General features: G+C 48.7%; 1 protein-coding gene across 3 annotated transcripts in view; it reads right to left on the bottom strand.

The window, feature by feature from the left end:
• The window catches only part of PCSK6 (proprotein convertase subtilisin/kexin type 6), a 192,332-nt gene that overhangs the window by 55,629 nt on the left and 117,330 nt on the right, over positions 1-19,373 (bottom strand). For all 3 annotated transcript variants that reach the window (XM_007990588.3, XM_007990589.3, XM_073012963.1), the window contains exons 12-13: positions 17,841-18,029; positions 13,675-13,811 (exon numbers count right to left, since the gene is read on the bottom strand). In XM_007990588.3, the coding sequence (XP_007988779.1) occupies positions 13,675-13,811; positions 17,841-18,029 (326 nt within the window). The remainder of the gene's footprint in view (positions 1-13,674; positions 13,812-17,840; positions 18,030-19,373) is intronic.

Genomic DNA, 19,373 nt, shown 5'->3' with positions numbered 1-19,373 from the left:
GTGGGGGACAGCAAACTAAGGTCACAGACCTACCGCCTATTTTTATAAAGTTAGGTCAGAACACAGCATGGCCCTCATTTACATAATTTCCAAGGCTATTTTACACTAGAATGGCAGAGTTGAGTAGTTGTCTCAGAGACCAGAAAACCTCAAACATTTACTATCTGACCCTTTACAGAAAAAGTTTGCCAACCCATGGGCTAGAGAGAAGTGAAAAGGCCATCTGTGAATCACTTGAGTTTGTCCAAAATATTTTATAAATATTTTTTCAAAAATTTTTTTTTTTTTAGAGACAGAGTCTTGCTCTGTCACCCAGGCTGGAGTGCAGGGGTGCGATCTCAGCTCACTGCAAGCTCCGCCTCCCAGGTTCACGCCATACTCCTGCCTCAGCCTCCCGAGTAGCTGGGACTACAGGCGCCCGCCACCACGCCCAGCTAATTTTTTGTATTTTTTTTTTTAGTAGAGACGGGGTTTCGCCATCTTAGCCAGGATGGTCTCGATCTCCTGACTTCATGATCCGCCTGCCTCGGCCTTCCAAAGTGCTGAGATTATAGGAATATTTTTCTAATTTTATGATGTCTTCTGCCAGACAGAAGTTTCTAATTTTATGTGTATGCATCAAGATAAACATTTTCTTTCCAAATGGTTGGCCAATTACCAATAACTCTTATTCAACACTTCAGTCTTTTCCCACCAGTTTAAAATGCTATCCTTAGCATATCTCTATGGCTTTATTAATGGACTATCCATGCTGTTCCCTTGATCTGTCTGTTCTAGCACCAGTGCCACATCATTTTATCATAGTTAAAAATAGTTACACACCTGCATTCATTTTTTTCAGAATTTCTCTAGCTATTCTCTGTGCCCATTCTTTCAGAATAGGTTTTCCTTGCATTCCCTTGATTTTATTGTGATGTTGATGGGGATTGTGTTAAAGTGATGGCTATCCCTTCTTTGTGAAGAAGAGATATCTCAATGATACTGAATCCTCCCATTCAGGAATACAGTCTATAGGAAAAACCCTTAAAAATCAATAAGCATCTATTCCAAGTACCTATTGCATGTTCCCAACCTTTTTGGCACAAGGAATCAGTTTATTGGAAGACAATGTTTCCGCAGTTGGGGATCCGGTGGGGAGCAGTGGGGATGGTTTCGGGGTGATTCGAGCACATGGCGATCATTGTGCACTTTACTTCTATTATTATTACATTGTAATACATAAGGAAATAACTATACAAGTCATCATAATACAGAATCAGTGGGAGCTCTGAGCTTGTTTCCCTGCAACTAGATGGTCCCATCTGGGGGTGATGGGAGACAGTGACAGATCATCAGATGTTAGATTCTCATAAGGAGCATGCCCAACCTAGGTCCCTCGCATGTGCAGTTCACAATGGGGTTTGCACTCCTGTGAGAATCTAGGTGCCTCTGCCGACCTGACAGGAGGTAGAGTTCAGACAGTAATGGGACTGACAGGGAGCAGCCATAAATACACATGAAGCGCTTGCTGGCCGCTCACCTCCTGCTGTGCAGTCCAGTTCCTAACAGGCCCTGGACCATGGACCAGTAGGTGGGATGGGGACCCCCGTTCTTGTGGGCTGGTTAAAGCAAGTTCTCAGAAGCCCTGTTGCTCTCTTGGATTTCAGCCACGTGAGGCGGCCTCTCAGGGGCAACATCCCTCAACACCCCTGACCCTGGCTGGCACCCAGCAGAGGCTCCCAGCTTTCAACATTTCATTTACTTTCTATTTTCCAATCACAACACTTTAAACAAAAAAATCCAACCAGAAATATCTTAAAGCCAGACACACGAAAACCACCGGCCACAGGGCTAAAGAGATCAGATCAACTACGGGCTGACTGCACTGCCTTGGGGGGGCCTGGAGACCTCACCAGGTTGGGTTGAAGTGAGGGTGGCCCTGAGCTTAGAAGACGGCCCTGACTCCAGGTTCTGTCCCTTCCAGGCAGGTGAGCTCAGTCAGGCTCTGGGTGGAGGAGCTTGGACTCAGCTTCCTCTTCCACAAAAGAAGAATCTAAACATTCACAAAAAGAGAATCACGTTCATCCTGGCAAGGCTCAGCACTTCTCGGGTGCTGTTTCGTTTAATCCTCCTGCCGTCCCTGGGCAGAGGATGGGTTGGAGGCTCAGAGTATGGAAATGGCCTGCCCAGGTCTGCAATGACCAGTGGTGGAAGATGGATCTGAGAGGCAGGCGGCTCTAGAGCTCAACCTTGTGCCACATTGGGTCTTGAAAGACAAGCACAAGCAAATACGCACCACACACATACATACACCCACATATCCACGTGCACACACACACAGATACATGCACACATATACACATATACCTCATGCCCACATATACACACATACATATCCACATAGACATGCACATGAACACACATATATATACAAACCCACATACACACATACATACTTATACACAGTGCTCTCCCCCACACATACACACATATATACACCCAAGCACACACTCCCATACACACGTCCAGGAACTGTCTAGAGCACCTGCAGTCAAACATAAAAGAAACTACGTGTCCCACGGCACACTGAGCATTTACTCCTCACAAGTGAAGAACTAAAGTGTATTTGCTGTAAAGCAGTGAAATCTTTACATTGTTATATTTAATTGTGCCATCTAAATCTCTTAGATAGTCTTGCATTCTGACCTCTTCGGAAGAAATGTTTCCCATACCTGTGCTTTTAAAAACACTTTGCATCATGGCGATTCTCAAATAAACGTAAAATGGAGAAAACAGCACAATGAGTCCCCATGCCCCATCACACAGTCCTAAGAATCTCCAACCCTTTCTCAATCTTGTTTCCTCCACCCCCTCCCTACTCTCCCACTCCCCACCCCCCACCCTCTGGAATTGTTTAAAGCACAAACCTTAGGCATTGTGGTAATATCTTCACTTGTAAATTCCATGATGTGCATCACTAGCAAAATTAACTGTTCCCGAAACTTTAATTCCTTATTATCATCTAACTCTAAGACCCCTGATTCTATACTGATTTGTAACAATGAGATAAAATAGCACCCAGTGCCTGTTGGAGAACACGTAGGTGCTAATCATCATCCTATTCCTCTCTTTTTCTTTTGATAAATTGGACTTCTTTCCTAGATTGGTGGGAATCTGGAAATAATGCTGTTGAAATAATCTGGAGAAACACAGCACATGTGGGTTGCTGCTCTTTTGGAAACAGATGAAAGATTAGAGAAGAAAGAAATTTTAATCAGGGAGAAAGTGAATTCTCAGAGTTCAAGAGTGACACAGGATTTTTAAAAGTGCCATCAATTGTCTCAGACAATTTATTACTGTGTGAATACCAAGTATGTAAAACCCTTTGGAACCATGAAATGAGATACATGGTGTCAATTATAGAGAGAAGATTGGAGAGCAAGCTTGATCATTTTTTGCATTTAGACACTGATGCCTCACAATTCTCCCTGGCAGGGGAAGACCGTGGGAGGTGTCCCAGCACCTTAGATATGCTCTTGGTTACAAAGCAAGGGCCAGGCCAAGTCAGTAAAGTTTGGGCCCTGTACAGAGTGTCATATCCCTGGTCGACCTGCCTGCAGGGCACTGAGCTGGGCTCTTGGGGTGGAAGAGGTGAAGAACAAGGAAGCGCCCCTCACCCCCATGCTTACCCAGCAGACCTGGCATGGGCAGGTGTGCAGAGAAGGTAAGTGTGTGCTCCATGAACAGGAGACACACCATGCAGATGCCCCTTAGGGCTGACGAAGCCCAGGTCGATTCCTGCAGAGCACTTCACATGCATCAGGCGTGCCCATGGGATCCCCAGGTCATGAAGAGGTGCAGGGACCTTCCTGTGCCTGAGGGTGCTGAGCAGGATGTGGCCCTGAGTGGGGAGGCTGGCCTGACCTTGGCAGGTGCACAGGCTCTGCCTTGTGGTTCAGGTGCAACCACCAATGTAGGCTCTGAGTAAGAAGGGTGGGCTGGGGAGGCTCCTCTCTTCAGTTACTTGGTCTGGGTCTCACTTCTGCTCAACCCTGTCTTACAGGAGAGGAGACCCAGTGCAGAGGCCAGAGAGACAGGAAAAGTGGAGGCAGGAGGATCCAACCCCAGACCTGTCCGATGTCTGACGTGGGAGAATGAAGCATACACGTTTCACAGAGAGTGGACACTTTCTGCATTCTGGGTCCAAACTTAAAATCTTGGGTATTTCGGATGGCAACTCTCTAAAATGCAGCCAAACTTCTCCAAAAGATGTGCTGCAGGACAGGCTATCACCCTTGCTCTGCCTGCACTGTCGCCAGCTCCCTGTCTCTCAGCCTTGCAGGCTCTCTATGTAATGGCTGGAGAGGCGAGCTCACCCACAGTGGAAGCTGCCCCCTCTTCCACACTCACACTGTGCACTGCATGGGCAAGGTCCTAGTGTTCCCAAATCTGGAGCTAAGTAGAGTTCAATAAAGGTGTGCTGGGCTGGGCACGGTGGCTCACCCCTGTAATCGCAGCACTTTGGGAGGCCGAGATGGGCAGGTCACCTGAGGTCAGGAGTTCAAGACCAGCCTGGCCAACATGGCAAAACCCTGTCTCTACTAAACAAACAAACAAACAAACAAATTTAGCCAGGTATGGTGGCAGATGCCTGTAATCCCAGCTACTCAGGAGGGTGAGGCAGAAGAATCACTTAAACCTGGGAGGCAGAGATTGCAGTGAGCCGAGATTGCACCACTGCACTCCAGCCTGGGCAACAGAGTGAGATTGTCTCAAAATAAATAAATAAATACATAAATAAATAATAAAGAAAGAAAGAAAGAAAGGTGTGCTGGATGCAGGAAGGCATGGCGAGCTGTTAATACCTGCAAACGCTGTAGGACTGCAAAGCAGGATTTGCACTTGATTCCATTCCTAAATTGCCTCCTGGAAGAGAGTGATCCTGGGAGGACCCAGATCCTTGGCCTAGGAACTGAAGAGGAAAATGGATGACTAATCCGCTACTCAACTTTTAAAAATGGTTTTAAAACTAATTACATAAGCCACGTTCAATCTGACAGGAGGTGAGTATTATTCGAGTTAGCATATCAGCCAGATCACTTAATTACTTCATAAACCCTGGGTCTTAGCATAGATTTTAAAGCACTTTTACACAGCACACCATTGGAGCAGTTTTTTTTTTTTTCTTTTCACTTTTTTTTTAAAGCAATTAACTTGCAGAGATTTGAAGGAGATTGAAATGAACACCACAGAAACGAAGCACCCTGCCCCAAGCACAGGTTCTTGGAATGCTTGTAGAGAAGTGAGGACTGCCTGCTTTTCTGGTCTATGCCTGTGTGTGTGCTGCACTGTGCCTGGCACTGAGGCTGGTGGTGACTGTGCACTCACAGGCCACCCTCACCAGACAACCAGGGAGTGGAAGATAGCGCCCACTTGGGATCAATTCATACCTCGGCATTGACGAGGCCGACAGGCAGCTGACTCCACTGATGCTGACCAGCCCTGCATTTTCCTGGCCTCTAGAGCTCTGAATCCTGGAGCTAGAGGGCAACCGAGGTCACCCCTGTCACCTTCCCAGGCTGAGGTCCCCAACAGGCACTAACAGGTTGACCTGAGCATTCAGCGCTGGTGCCGGTCCTGCCTCCCTGTGTACACAATAGCGTCATAGTGTGTAGACAGGGCCGGGCTCCCCTCTCCACCCATGCACTGATGAGAAGCCCCTTCCAGCGGCTGCCCTGCCCACCTGGCGTGGCCTCGCAGGCATGCTCTGGGGGTTGGTCTTACTGTGAACAATGCCTATGTTGGGACCCAGGTCTATGGGCACAGCATAACCAGTGCCTTGGTGAGCTATGGGTAGACATGGTTCTCTGTTCTTACTGCATCCTTTCACCCTTCCTCCTAGCGGGTGCTTCCTGGCTCTCTGGTGGTTCATACAGATGTTCTCAGACTCTCTTCCACACCTCAATGCCCTGTCCACTGAAGACCCCTATCCACACTCACGCCCTCTGTGGGCACCAGAGCACCCTCCCAGAGGCAGCTGGCCCTTTCCTCATGTTGGCCTGGCCAGGAAGCTCCCACCTCTGCTCTGCACTCATGCAAAGGCCCAAATCTGCCCTTGGAGGGAGGGGAGTTAGGACAGGTCATCACTGAGGACTATGTCTCGGCCTGACATCCCCGTACTCGCCCTGCGGATTGGGTGGGGAAGCCTGGCTGGTCGCAGCTGAGCCCCTCTGTGGTCCCTCCCAGGGCCTGGGAAGCAAGGTCAGCACTGAGAAGTCTCACCCCTGGGGGTAGGCGGAGTGAGGCAGGTCATATGTGGGCACTGCCTGGCACTTCACTCTACAAAACGAAAAGGACAGCAGTACCCTTGGGGCGGTCTCCATCTCCTAATGGCCTGTATTTTCTGTGCTACTAAGATAAAAAAACAAAGTGGCACTGGGGAACTCCTGAGAATTTGGCCTCAGGCAGACCCTTCTTCACAAGCCCTTCCTTGTTTCTTTCAGCCGGAAATCCCTGTTTGCTCCGCTGAACTTCGGGCACTCTTCCGGGTCACTGGTGGCCCTTGGGCCCTTGTGCACGGTACTATTGGTTCCTGAAATCCAAAATGTTCCCAACCAGCCTGTGGGCTCCTCAGGGGCAGGGACTGTGTCTTGGGGCCTCTCTGTGCCCCTGAGCACTGGCATAGCATCTGACACATGGCAGAACCTCTGCAAAATGCATCTGAGACATGTCTGTTAGGATATGCAGACCTTCCCATTTTGACATTTCAGGAACAGCCAGAAGAGGCACCATTCATTTGGAGGCTGAAGAGGGCTTATCCTGGATCAACCTCATAAGCACTGGGCCCGTACACCAACCTGGAGAGGGCCGCTTGGTCTTTGTTTGAGCCCCTCTGACCCCTTTTGGTCTCACTCCATCACTCCTTTCCCTCACCCTGGAAGGATCCGGCCGCCATGCTGAACAACACGCTCAGAGGCTTGCCCTGGAATGAAGTGAGCAGGGCAGGTGGGGGAGACTCAGTTGCAACTGCAGTGTCCCATGCGAGGGCCACGTGGATTTCCACCGCGGAGAGATGCTGGTGGGATCCAGGCTCCCAGGCTAGCTCCCACTGTGCTTGGGGAGGATGCACGGAGCCTGTGGGTGACAGCAAGAAGCCCGTCCTCCCCACACACAGCAGGGAGGGCTTGCCGTGCGTCAGCCATGGCAGGATGCATGCCTGCACTTGCTGTTTCTGGCAAAGACCATGTTCAGGAGTGGCAGCTCTCTACAGGGGAAAACTTGCGCGGAATGAAGTGACCCCAGATGCCCCGCAGGAATGTGCACACTCTCTGTGATGACACTGGAGAATGTGTCCCCGCCCCCCAAATTCCAGTAGGTCACAGAAGATCAGAGCTGGAAGGTGCCACAAGGTGTTTATTCTGCACCCGTCTCAACCTTCTGAAAGCAAAGATCCAGTTTCTACCCATGCTGAGGGGTGGAGATCAGCCTGTGCCAAGACTTAATTTGGGGCCATCCCCAGGAAGCATTCTTGTATCCACTAATCCTGTGTCCTCTGTAGTACACAGAGCATCTGGTCATGGGGTGGTTACAGACGGTTACAACTGGACTAATTAATCCGCCAACACCTATTGTGTATCTATCATACACCATGCAGCAGGAGGCTCTCGGGGCACAGCAGGACCGGAAGGAAGGAAGGCTGCAGATGGCAAGCCCATTAGTGCTAAGGCCGAGGCCGGAGCTGCTGAGTGCCATGCAGGCAGCAAGCAGGGAGCTGATATGGTAGCATCTAGCTGGGCAGGAAGCAGTGTGGCAGGCACACAGGTGTGCAGGGCATGTGGTTCTGTGCTATGCACCACTGCAAGCCTAAAGCTTGCTCAGCACCTATACGCGATAGGCTCCAAGTGTTAATCATTGTTATATAAACAGATCTTCCATTGCCCATACAGCTTGAAAGGCTGACGATACTTAATACACCTAATGTGTATTTCTAGCCCAGTCTTCCCTCTGACCTCCAGATACATATCTTCGCCTGGATTTGTGCAAGTATCTTTGATTTAACCCACCCAAATCCAAGCTCCTGATCTTCTCTCCAGCATCTTCTCCCCCTACAATGTTCCAGATCTAGAAAACTGGGACTCCATTCTTCTACTGTACAGGACAAAAACTCTGGAGTCATTCATGCCCCCTCTCTCCTCTCACAGCCCACATCTGATCCATCTACAAATCTCTCGACCCTGCTTTCAGGATCTGACTGCTTCATAGACTCCACTGATGCCGCCCTGTCAGAGTCACCTTCACCTGATATTGCAATGACCTTCTAACTGGCTTCCCCGCTTTTGTTCCTCTCCCACCCTCACTTCCATCTACTCTGACCAGCTGTTAGCCTATTAACACAGAAGTTCAGATCACCTCTCTCCTCTGCCTAAAATCCCTCATTGGCTTCCAACCAAGGCCCTGTGAGGGCTGACAAAGCCCAGTGCAATCTGGTCCCCATACTCTCAATGCTTGGCCCTGTCCTATTCTGCCCCTCTTCCTGCTGCCCCCTGCAGCCTCGGGGGCCTCTCTGCTGTGCCTGGAACATACCAGGCACACTCCTACCCAGGTGTGAACCCTTTGCTTGGAATGCCCTTTTCCCAGATGTCTGCAGAGCTCACCCCCTCATCTTCTTCGAGCTTTACTCAAATGTCCCTTCCCTGAGGCCTTCCTGGGACACCCTGAAATGCCCTTGTCACCCTTCCCTTCTTCATTTTTCTCCTTAGAGCTTCTCATCATCTAATGGACAACATCTTCTTGCCTGGTAATCTTGTTTCGTGGCCTCCTCTGCCTTCTAGAATATAAGCCTAGCATCTGTTTTGTTCACCGGTGCACCCCCAGTGCTTAGAACTTGGTAAATGCTCAATAAGTATCGGTCAAGTGAAGGCTGTGTTCTTGGAGGGGAGTATTATTCTTTGAATGAACTGATGAATTCCACTTCCTAATGTTTTATTTAAGACTTCTGTATTCCTATTCAAATTTGCCTATAGTTCTTTTTTCTTTCTTTTTTTTTTGGCATATTGATCAATTTCTCTTCACTCTTATTTCCCTCTAGTGATCTGGAAAGTTGGCATCTTGTTTTAAATCTTAGTTATCTCTCTATTATAAGAAGATATTTGAGTTTATATGTCTCTATCAGTGCTAAGAGTAAGACATAATCCATCACCCCTCCCACTAAATGTAGAATGAAAATCTCAGCAAATTTTTATTCCTCCCCATTCTCATCCTCTGCCTTTATGTTTCTGTAGAAGTATGAGGTGGGAGAGTGGGTAGGACGTCCACCACAGGCATTCAGAGAAGACCTCTTCATGAGGCCAGTTCTGAGCTGCAGCCACAGGAAGCCCTAGGGACAGCTGTCCCCAAGGAGGGAGCAGCATGTGCAAAGGCCCTGTGGAGGTAAGACCAGGCATGCTAGGGGAACAGAAGGGAGGTCAGTGATGAGGCATAGGAAATGATTCATGGTGGAAAAGGGCTAGCAGGATGTGCAAGTCAGGCTAAGAGATTTGGGTTTTGCTCTAAGAGCTGTGGGAGGTCATGAAAGTTAGCAGGGGTGCATCATTATCTGAATCATATTTTAAAAGGATCACTGGGCACTGGGTGGAGAGCGGCTCTAGCTAGTAGGGGTTGAGGCAGGGAGGCCAGTGGAATGAGGAGGTAAGAGATGATAGGGGACTGGAATGAGACAGTGGGCAGACTGAGATATATTCTGGAGGCAGATGGTGAAGGAGACAAAGAAGAATTAAAGGTTCACTCCTGGGATTTGGCCAAGCAATGGAGTGCAAGATGAAGCTATTTACATTAATGTGGAAAGCAGGAAAGAGGCAGTTTGGGAGTGCTGTCTAAGGTGCACAAGCTCAGAGCCAGTTAGACCTATGCCCAGAAGCAGGAGGCTGCTGCAGAGCAGGTCTGGGTGCGTGAGGGCAGGGAGAGGCAGCTTTGGGCACCACCAGCAGGTACAAGGTGCTCAGTGTCACAGGGATGGATGAAATCCCTGGATGGGAACAAAGAGCAGAGGGCCCAGGAGCATGTGCAGGGGTGTGCGCGAGAGGGATCAGCCAAGGAGATGCACAAGGAGCAGCCTGTGAGGTAGAGAGGGCCCACCAGGTGTGGCATCACTGCAGCTATGCAAGAGGGCGCTTCCAGTGGGGGTGAGATGCCAATGTCGCTGTGTGTCAGGCCCTGCTCTCAGTACCCAGCCTGGCTTACCTGATTTCATCCCACCGCAACCCAGTAACTTGCGTGCTATCTCCATTTTCTAGATAAGAAGACCAAGGTCTAGAAAAGGCTAAGTGACTTGCCAAGGTCACAGGTATTTGTAAGAGTTAGAGCCAGCATCTACCCCCAGGTAGAAGGGCTCCTGAGCCCACCGTCTTAACCACTGCACCCTGTGGTCCCCAGAGAGGGTGCTTAGTTTGTTAGAACCATTGACCCTGGCTTTAACAACCTGGGGAGGACAGAGGTGGGACCATAGGCTTGGGCAGTGTGGAAACGGCGGGGGACCCTGACAAACCCCAGTTTTTTGTGCAGTGGATGGGAGTTGGCTGGGAGTGATCCAGTGATGGCCATAGTAGGCAGCTTGTTCTGCCAGCTTTGCCATAAAGGGGAGCAGAGAAGTGGGTGGTGGCTGGAGGGGATGTAGACTCAGGGGAGAGGCATCAGTGCATGCATGTTGGCCTAACAGGAAGGGGAAAGAGACGAATGCACGATGTGCATGAGAAAGGCTGCCTGCAGTGGCACAGTCCCCTTGAAGCTCCCCCAGGACATGGGTAGGGCTCATTGTATTCTGCTCATGATACAGAGTAAAGATCACGGGTCTGGAGTGGAGAAATGGTGTGCCCAGTTCCCAGGGCTATGCCATGAGGACACAAGAGCTGTAGCCCCAGCCTCTACGTGCTCTTCTGAATACAGCACCAGCCTCCCAGGCAAGCAGGCCATGTAGGCCGGCATGAGAACTCCGCCTTGTGCCCATGAAGCAGTGAATGCTTGAGGATGCAGCTGGCATGAGGAGTCGACCTTGACTTTTAATACTAGGCCAATATACTTTGAGGCTTTTAAAAGTAAGAATTCAGGAGCTTCTACTTTTAAAATATGTACATTTCAGGTCATTTAAAATTTTACATTGTTGTATTTTTAGGATTTGTTATAACACTTTCTTTCTTTCTTTTTTTTTTTTTTTTTTTTTTTTTGAGACGGAGTCTTGCTCTGTCGCCCAGGCTGGAGTAGAGTGGCGCGATCTCAGCTCACTGTAAACTCCACTTCCCGGGTTCATGCCATTTTCCTGCCTCAGCCTCCCTAAGAGCTAGGACTACAGGCACCTGCCACCACGTCCGGATAATTTTGTGTTAGTATTTTTAGTAGAGACAGGGTTTCACTGTGTTAGCCAGGATGGTCTCGATCTCCTGACCTCATGATCCACCCGCCTCGGCCTCCCAAAATGTTGGGATTACAGGCGTGAGCCACCTTGCCCAGTCAACACTTTCTTTTAAAATAGTTATTTACCATTTTAAAACCAGAAAGAATACAATTCGGGGAGGTAGAAGATCCCTGTAGATGACTTGATGACTTAAAGTCAATTTTCTGTGTAAGGCAAGTCAATGCTCTTCTTTTCTCCTAAACCTGTGTTTTATGAAGAACTGGAAAAGAACCAGGGCAGGGGAAGGTCCTCAGGCACTCCTAGCGTGACCAAGAAGCAGACTGCACCTTCATAGAAAAGAGCACAAGGAATGACGGAACAGTGAAAGCAAACCTTGAGGAAACTCACCCATAGAAAAGCAAGATTCCAGCATATTCTGTACACGTTACTATGCATTCAACCCAGAGAACAAAGACAGGTGTTTATAGACCTTTGTGGGTAACTAAAAAATAAGATGTGCTGATTATTCCAGTTTTCTTTCCTGGTTATAACCCCATTACCTAGATCAGAGTCTGGTTCTTAATAAAGATTGGTTAAATAAATGATTGATCATTAAGTCAAAGGGATTAAAAAGGGTACAATAATTACCAGAGAAATAATCCAAAAGCAAAATTAAGAAAACCATTCCATTTGCAATAGCATAAAAATAATAAAATACTTAGGAACAACTTTCACCAAGGAGGTGAAAGACTTATATATTGACCACTACAAAAAACACTGCTAAACAAAATTAAAGGGAGCTAAATAAACAGAAAAATATCCCATGTTTATGGACTGGAAGACTTAATACTGTTAATGTGGAAATACTCCCCAAAATGATCTACAGATCCAATCTCTATCAAAATTCCAACTACCTTTTAAAAAAGAAATGTACAAGCTTATCTTAAAATTCATATGGAATTACATGGGACCCAAAATAGCCAAAACAATCTTGAGAAAGAACCACCAAGTTGGAGGACTCGCACTCTCTGATTTCAAAACTTACTACAAAGCTACAGTGACCAAAGCAATATGGTACTGACTCCAGGACAGATATATAGACCAATGGAACAGAATCGAGAGTGCGGAAATGAACCTCTCTTCTGTGGTCTGTTGATTTGCAACAGGAGTCCCAAGATCACCCAAAGGGTAAAGAATGTATTTTTCAACAAGTGATACTGGAACAAGTGGGGTACAAAAGAATGAGTCTGGACCCCTACTTCACACCATGTACAAAAAATAATTCAAAATGGATCAAAGACCTGCACATAAGAGCTACAAAACTCCTAAAAGGAAACACAGGAGTAAATCTCTGTGACCTTGGGTTAGGCAATGGTTTCTCAAGTATGACACCAAGAGCACAAGCAACAGAAGAAAAAATAAACTGAATTTCATCAGAATTAGAAACTTTTGTGCATCAAAGTGCACCATCATGCAACTGATGAACCACAGATCCCACTTCACACCTACCAGAACAGTTATAATGAAAAAACAGCGAACATTAAGTGTTAATGAGAATATGAAGGAGCTGGACCTCTCATACATTGCTGGCAGGAATGTAGAAGCGTACAGTCAATGTGGAAGACAGTTTGGCTGTTCCTCAAAACATTCACCATAGAGTTACCATATGACCTGACAATTCCAATCTTAGGTATACACCCACAAGAAACGAAAACGTAGGTCCGCATAAAAACCTGTACCTGAATCCTCATAGCAGTACTATTTGTAACAGCAAAAAGGTAGCAACAAGGTGAATGAATAAACAAAATGTGATCAATGTGTACAATGGAATATTGTTCAGCCATAAAAGTGATGTAGTTCTGATGCATACTACAATATGGATAAACCTTGAAAACATCATGCTAAGTGAAAGAAGCCAGACACAAAAGGCCAGGTGTTATATTATTTCATTTATATGAAATGTCCAGGAGAGGCAAATCCAAAGAAGTGGTAAGTGGATTAGAGGTCGCCAGGAGCTGGGAGGGGAGGAGGGAATGGGGAGCGGCTGCTTCATGGGTGTGGGGTTTCTTTTTGTGGGGATGAAAACATTCTGGAATTAGTGGTGATGGTTACACAACATTGTGAATGTACTAAAAGCCACTGAACTGTACACTTAAAAATATTTAAAATGGTGAATTTTCTGTTATGGGAATTCTACCTTTACAAAACAAAACAAAGAATTATCAGAGACTCCGTAGTTAAATAAGGCCCAGAGGTAATAAGAGGGTTGAGATACAAAAGCTGTCATGAGATTCCCAAGAGCCACTGACCTTGCTTCTCCGGGTTGCGGACCTGGGATGGCAGGTCTTGGATTTCCAAGGTCCACTGCCCTTCAGCCTTTTCTCCCCAACAGTGGACAGTCATGAATTCCCAGTTTGTAAACCCTTCATTGGAAAGATCCAGCAATCTGCAATTGGAGATGCAGTGTCAGAAAATGAAGGTGCTGGTACTGAGTGGCTGGGCGGAGGGACTGGCACAAGGAGGGCTCTCGGGGGACTGTATAATCTGGCTGGACCATACCCCCAGGGCAGCAGGGGTCTGGCCCCAGCCAACCCAAGGGCAAAGGGCACGGTGAAATGTGACTGTCTTTAAGGTCTGACACAGACTATCTCCTCCATCACCTCCTTGAACCTCCCTAACATTCTGAGAGGTAGGCACGCAGACAGGTTTCACATAACCCAGTGAAAGATGTTTACAAGCTTACCAACAAATGCCCCCAATCCCGACGCTTTCCTGCAGAAGGTGGTTCATTCCTTCTCACCCAGGAACAATCTTACAGAGCCCATAACTCCAGTGCCTGGATGCACAAAAGCAGACAGGGGCACCCCCCTACCCCCGGGGTACCTTCACTGAAGCCCAGAGAGTGCTCACTAAGGACACCTTTTTAAAGTGCTTGTTTGTGGAAGAACGAAACTTCCACGTTTGACTTCGAGCCAGCTGTGTGCACTGTTCTCTGGGAGACACAAATAAGCAAAGAGGAGCAGCTACTCAAGCTTGTGGGGAAAGTTCTGTCCCTTCACCTCCAGGGCTGATCCAGTCTCAACAGGGGCATTTGGGGGAGATGACGATGACAGGGTTGGTTGCTTTTCAGCGGGAATGGGAGGGACCTGTGGAGAGCCGGGAGGAGACGGCTCCCACACCCCCAGCAGTACCCTCCTTGCAGGTCCTGATGAGCCTCCCTTTGCCCTTCCCACCTCGAAGGCCTTTCCCAACTGTACCCTTGAGCCCCTGGGCCTTCTGCCTCTGCCTCACACTTGGTTCAAGCAGAAACAGGAAGCAACTAATCAACATCCAATCTCTTCCTGCACCCAGTGCCATCCTCAGAAGCGACTCTTTCCGCATTGGAATCAATTCTAGGTTTTTTCCTCTTATTCTTTCTTCATAGTCTAATTTTCTATTTCGATTTTGGAATAAACTTTTTTTTTTTACATAGGGATCTTTATTGTTCATCAGAAATTGAAATACATAAGTTCTGAATGATGTAAGAGTCAATTTCCAATCTGGGGGTTCTCTGAACATTCAAGGTAGGAAAATGTTTATCTAGGCAACATACTTTGCAATGGAGAAGAGTGACGTGGAAGCATCCTGTGCTTTCTTCTAAGAAATGGCAAAGGTCAAGGCTGATTTTCACACTCAATGCCAAGCTGAACCCAACACACTGGGAACAGAACAAGGACAAACTGTCTTTTAAGGGCTGAGGTGCTGAGGCATATCAATGGCTTCTTAGTGAAGAAACTGGCAACCTGATAAAGCTGCCAAATTAAGTAAGATGTGCAGTAGGATAGGAGGTCATTGATCCGAAAACACAAATTCTTAATATGATCACAAAATCTGCCTTGGAAAAAAATCAAAGTCCTAAGACTCAGACGACAGCCAGAGTAGCCTCAGGGTAGTTTTTCTGTTTTTTTTGTTTTTGAGACAGACTCTCTGTCACCCAGGCTGGAGTGCAGAGGCATGACCTCGGCTCACTGCAACCTCCGCCTCCTGGGTTCAAGTGATTCTCTTGCCTCAGCCTCCCAAGTAGCTGGGATCATAGGCGCCTGCCACCACGCCCAGCTAATTTTTGTATTTTTAGTAGAGAAGAGGTTTCGCCATGTTAGCCAGGCTGGTCTCTGACTCCTAACCTCAGGTGATCCACCCACCTTGGCCCCTCAAAGTACTGGGGTTACAGGTGTGAGCCTCCCTTCCTGGGCTAGGGTAGTTTTTTAAAATGCTTGATGGCACAAGGACAGCACTACCCAGCCAAGGCGTGGCTCCCAATAGGCCTGGCAGGACCTGTGCTCTATTATCCCAAGGGCGCAACACTGGGCAGCAGCAGGAGAAGGAAGGCTCCCAGGGAAGGGAAACAGGGCCCTAGGGGAGCGGGAGAGGGGAGGCTGGGGCACCGGAAGGCTCTTGTGGGTCAGGCAGCCGGACGTAAGCAGGACATGAAGGGCAGCCAGGCCCCTGAGCCAGGGACGACACCAAACATTTTTATCTATATTATCACACTCAAGTCTTGTAACAGTCCTAATGTTTAAAGATGAGGGAAGTGACATTTTCAGAGGTGAGGAATAAAGAGAGGCAAAGTGACTGGCTCCTGGGAGCCTAGCCAGGAGTGGAAGAGCAGGGTGTGGGCTGACTCTCCAGGGTCACTGCCACTTGCCTGCCTGCTACCTGCTGCCCCAGTCTCTAAGCCTCACCACAGGCTCTCGGTCAACCTGGGCCATCACCTGGGCCTGCACCCAGCTCTGCCTCTGAGTCAGGGGTCACAAACCTGGGTGCCACTAGGTGTGCAGCTAGAGTGAACGGAGAGCCCGTTGCTGGCCTCAGGGCTGCCATCATGGAAAACAAGGAGCACATGGACACACACTCGCCCACCTGCTCAGCTCCAGCCCAGTGCACGCAGGAACATGGGCCTGGTGTCAGACAGCTTCCAACTTTCCAAGAAATGCCAGAAATGAGGACTTCTAAAATCTTTAAGAGTTAAAAACGTAAAATAAAAAACACCACGGGGAGCAACATAGCATCAAGCTGCAGCTTGCCCACTGACACCTGAACTGCTCATGCCCCCGTGGCCTCCCACAGGCAGAGGCAGAGCACGGCTAGGCCTCCCTGCAGGAGGGAGAGATGCCCCTGTGGCGCTTGTGCTGTGAAAGTAGAACGTGGGATGGGCTGAGCTTGGTGCCAGGGTCTGCCTCAGGGTTGATTCCAGTGCACCAAGGAGAAAGATGGTGCCAGGCCCACCATCTGGTGCTACTGTTCCAGCTTGCCTACTGCAGAGAGACCAGGCTCCTGGGCAGTGCTGTGGGGGGCACAGCACAGGCCCCAATCCTCTGGACAATGGTCCTGTCTGCCTTGCATTGCTGCTGAGTCAATTACTCTGTCTCATACAAAGTGTGGGGGGAAGGGAAGAGTTAAGCAAAGGGCAACCCCCAACTTCTGCCTGGTCCCATCTGAGAGCCTTCGCTAGCCCCTGTTTCCGAATCTCTACAGTTCCCTATAGCCCACACAAGGGCCACAGCTTCAGGCAGGTCACCAAAGGAGTCAAGTGGGCCCAGAGTGGGCAAGTAGGGATGGGGACCACACCCCAGTAGACAGAGCAGGCCTGGTCTTGGGGGGCTTCCTGCAGGAGATGTGGGCACAGTGCCAGTTCTGGTTTTTGAGAGAAGCTGGAAATGCTGATTCATCCATGAAATCTCTTTTCTCTCTCTTTAGCTAGAAAGAGACAGAAAGGTACCACAATACCCTGGCCCCCCTAAGTTCCCATAAACACCTACATTCTAATTACCTGTAAATCATATATTTGCATCACTGTGTTTTCCCTTGTTTCTAAGTTTGCTAAAGAAATGACTCCATAGCCTCCCAAAACCCATGTACAAAGCTTTGGAATTCCTAGCCCCTGAGTGCAAGAGAAGTTGGCAGAGAGCAGCCTGGGGGCACCTTCCCTGCACACCATCCGAGCCTGTCTATCTTCCTGGGACAGGCCCCTGCCAGTGCAGGTTCTGCGGGGCAGCCCACAACTGGGTGGGAGAGCTGGCAGGGGGATAAACAATGCTCCCTATGCTACACACGCTCAATTCAAAGGCCAATTGAATAGGATAAAAATGACCTTCAATGCACTTCTAAGCAATGAAAGCATAGCCAGAATTCTACAAATCCCTCCACTAAACAACAAAACAAAATGAAACAACAACTCTTTTGTCACTTTTTTCTGAAAAGGAAAGTTTTGCAGGACCTTTTGGAAGGCAAGGTTTCAGGGAGCAACTTTTAAGGTTTGTGGGGCCTACATGCGAGGGTCTTCAAGAGAAAGGAAGCTACCAGCAGAACCAGCGGGAGCCCCCACATGCCAGAGGGCCTTGCAGAGACACTGTGGGTCCAAGACTGGACAGAAGCTCTCGTGCAGTGTAAATCTCGGGAAGCCCCAGCCCCCATCCCCACACCTGTCTCACCTTACCTCTTTGCCAAAAGTTGAGACTTGGTTCCCGAGGGAGAAATCAGGTAGATCTGGAGGTCTCCTCGGCGTGGGTGCGAGATGGAGATGCGAACCACCACGTGCTCCAAGTAGATCACCCGCTGGTCCGAGTGCTCCGCGCAGGCACTGGTCAGGGCCGTAGTCCGCAGCACCTGCACTAAGGGGATGCTCCTGGGGGAGGAGGGAGGGCTCAGCACTTGGCACCAAAATCATGAAGTCTCACTCACACAGCCAGGGGCTCCAGCACCTGTCCACCCCGTTCCCACTGCAGCCTCAGGGCCCTGGGGGCCCCAGGGAGCCGCAGCAGCCTCTGAATGCCTCACACGGATGCTCCACTGTGAATTTTATCACCTGTCCTGAAGACATTTATGCCTCTGGAATTTGCTCAAAGAAATTTAAAAGATGGGTTCGGCTGGGCATGGTGGCTCACGCCTGTGATCCCAGCACTTTGGGAGGCCAAGGTCAACGCCTGCTGCCACCACTCCAGCTTGCCTACTGCGGAGAGACTAGGCTGCTGGGCAGTGCTGTGGGGTGCACGGCACAGGCCCCATTCCTCTGGACAATGGCCCTGTCTGCCTTGCACTGCTGCTGAGTCAATTACTCTGTCTCATACAAAGTGGGGGAGGGGGAGGAGAGATCACAAGGTCAGGAGTTCGAGACCAGAATATGGTGAAACCCTGTCTCTACTAAAAATACAAAAAAATAGCTGGGTATGGTGGCAGGCGTCTGTAATCCCAGCTACTTGGGAGGCTGAGACAGGAGAATCGCTTGAACTCAGGAGGTGGAGGTTGCAGTAAGCCTAGATTGCACCACTGCACTCCAGCCTAGGAGACAGAGCAAGACTCCATCTCAAAAACAAAACAAAATAAAATAAAATAAAATAAAATAAAATATAAAATAAAATAAAATAAAACATGGGTTATTGGGCAGACTTGGGTGAATGTCCCCAAGGTTGGACCCTCTTTGGTGACCAGAAGGCAGCTTCTCCTTGGTGGCATTTGGCCAGCTCATTTCTCAGTTGCCCTAGTACGACCTCTATGGAGACAGGTACACTAAAAGGCCAGACCTCACCACATTGCAATATGTACATATAAGAAACCTGTCCTTGGACCCCCTAAATATATAAAAATAATTAAATGTTTTAATAAACAAAAATTAAAAAAAAAAACCCACTACTTTGTTTCAAAGACTAGCATTGAAAAGAGAAGTCACAATGCTAAATAACAGCAACCAGCAAACATTTCCCAAGCTGACTGTGCACTGAGCATAAGGCACCAGCCTGAGAACTTCCAAGGATTAACCCATTTAATCCAGAGGGAATTAAGGACTACATCCAAGGTGCAGCTAATAGGGGGAGGATCTGGGAGTTGGGGCCCCAGAGCCCACACCTCCGCCTCAAGGCTTCGCTGCCTCGTTGCCTTGCTGCCTCCAATGGAAGCTCGTGTGGACCCACAGTCAAGCACACAGCTTGGGGTCTGTCCTCTCATGCAGGTCGAGGGTGCCAAGCTCGTGTGC

Source organism: Chlorocebus sabaeus, chromosome 29, assembly GCF_047675955.1.
Source record: "Chlorocebus sabaeus isolate Y175 chromosome 29, mChlSab1.0.hap1, whole genome shotgun sequence".
Taxonomy (NCBI): Eukaryota; Metazoa; Chordata; class Mammalia; order Primates; family Cercopithecidae; genus Chlorocebus; species Chlorocebus sabaeus.
Note: the sequence above shows the minus strand (reverse complement) of the source record. Positions and strands in the feature narration are given on the sequence as shown.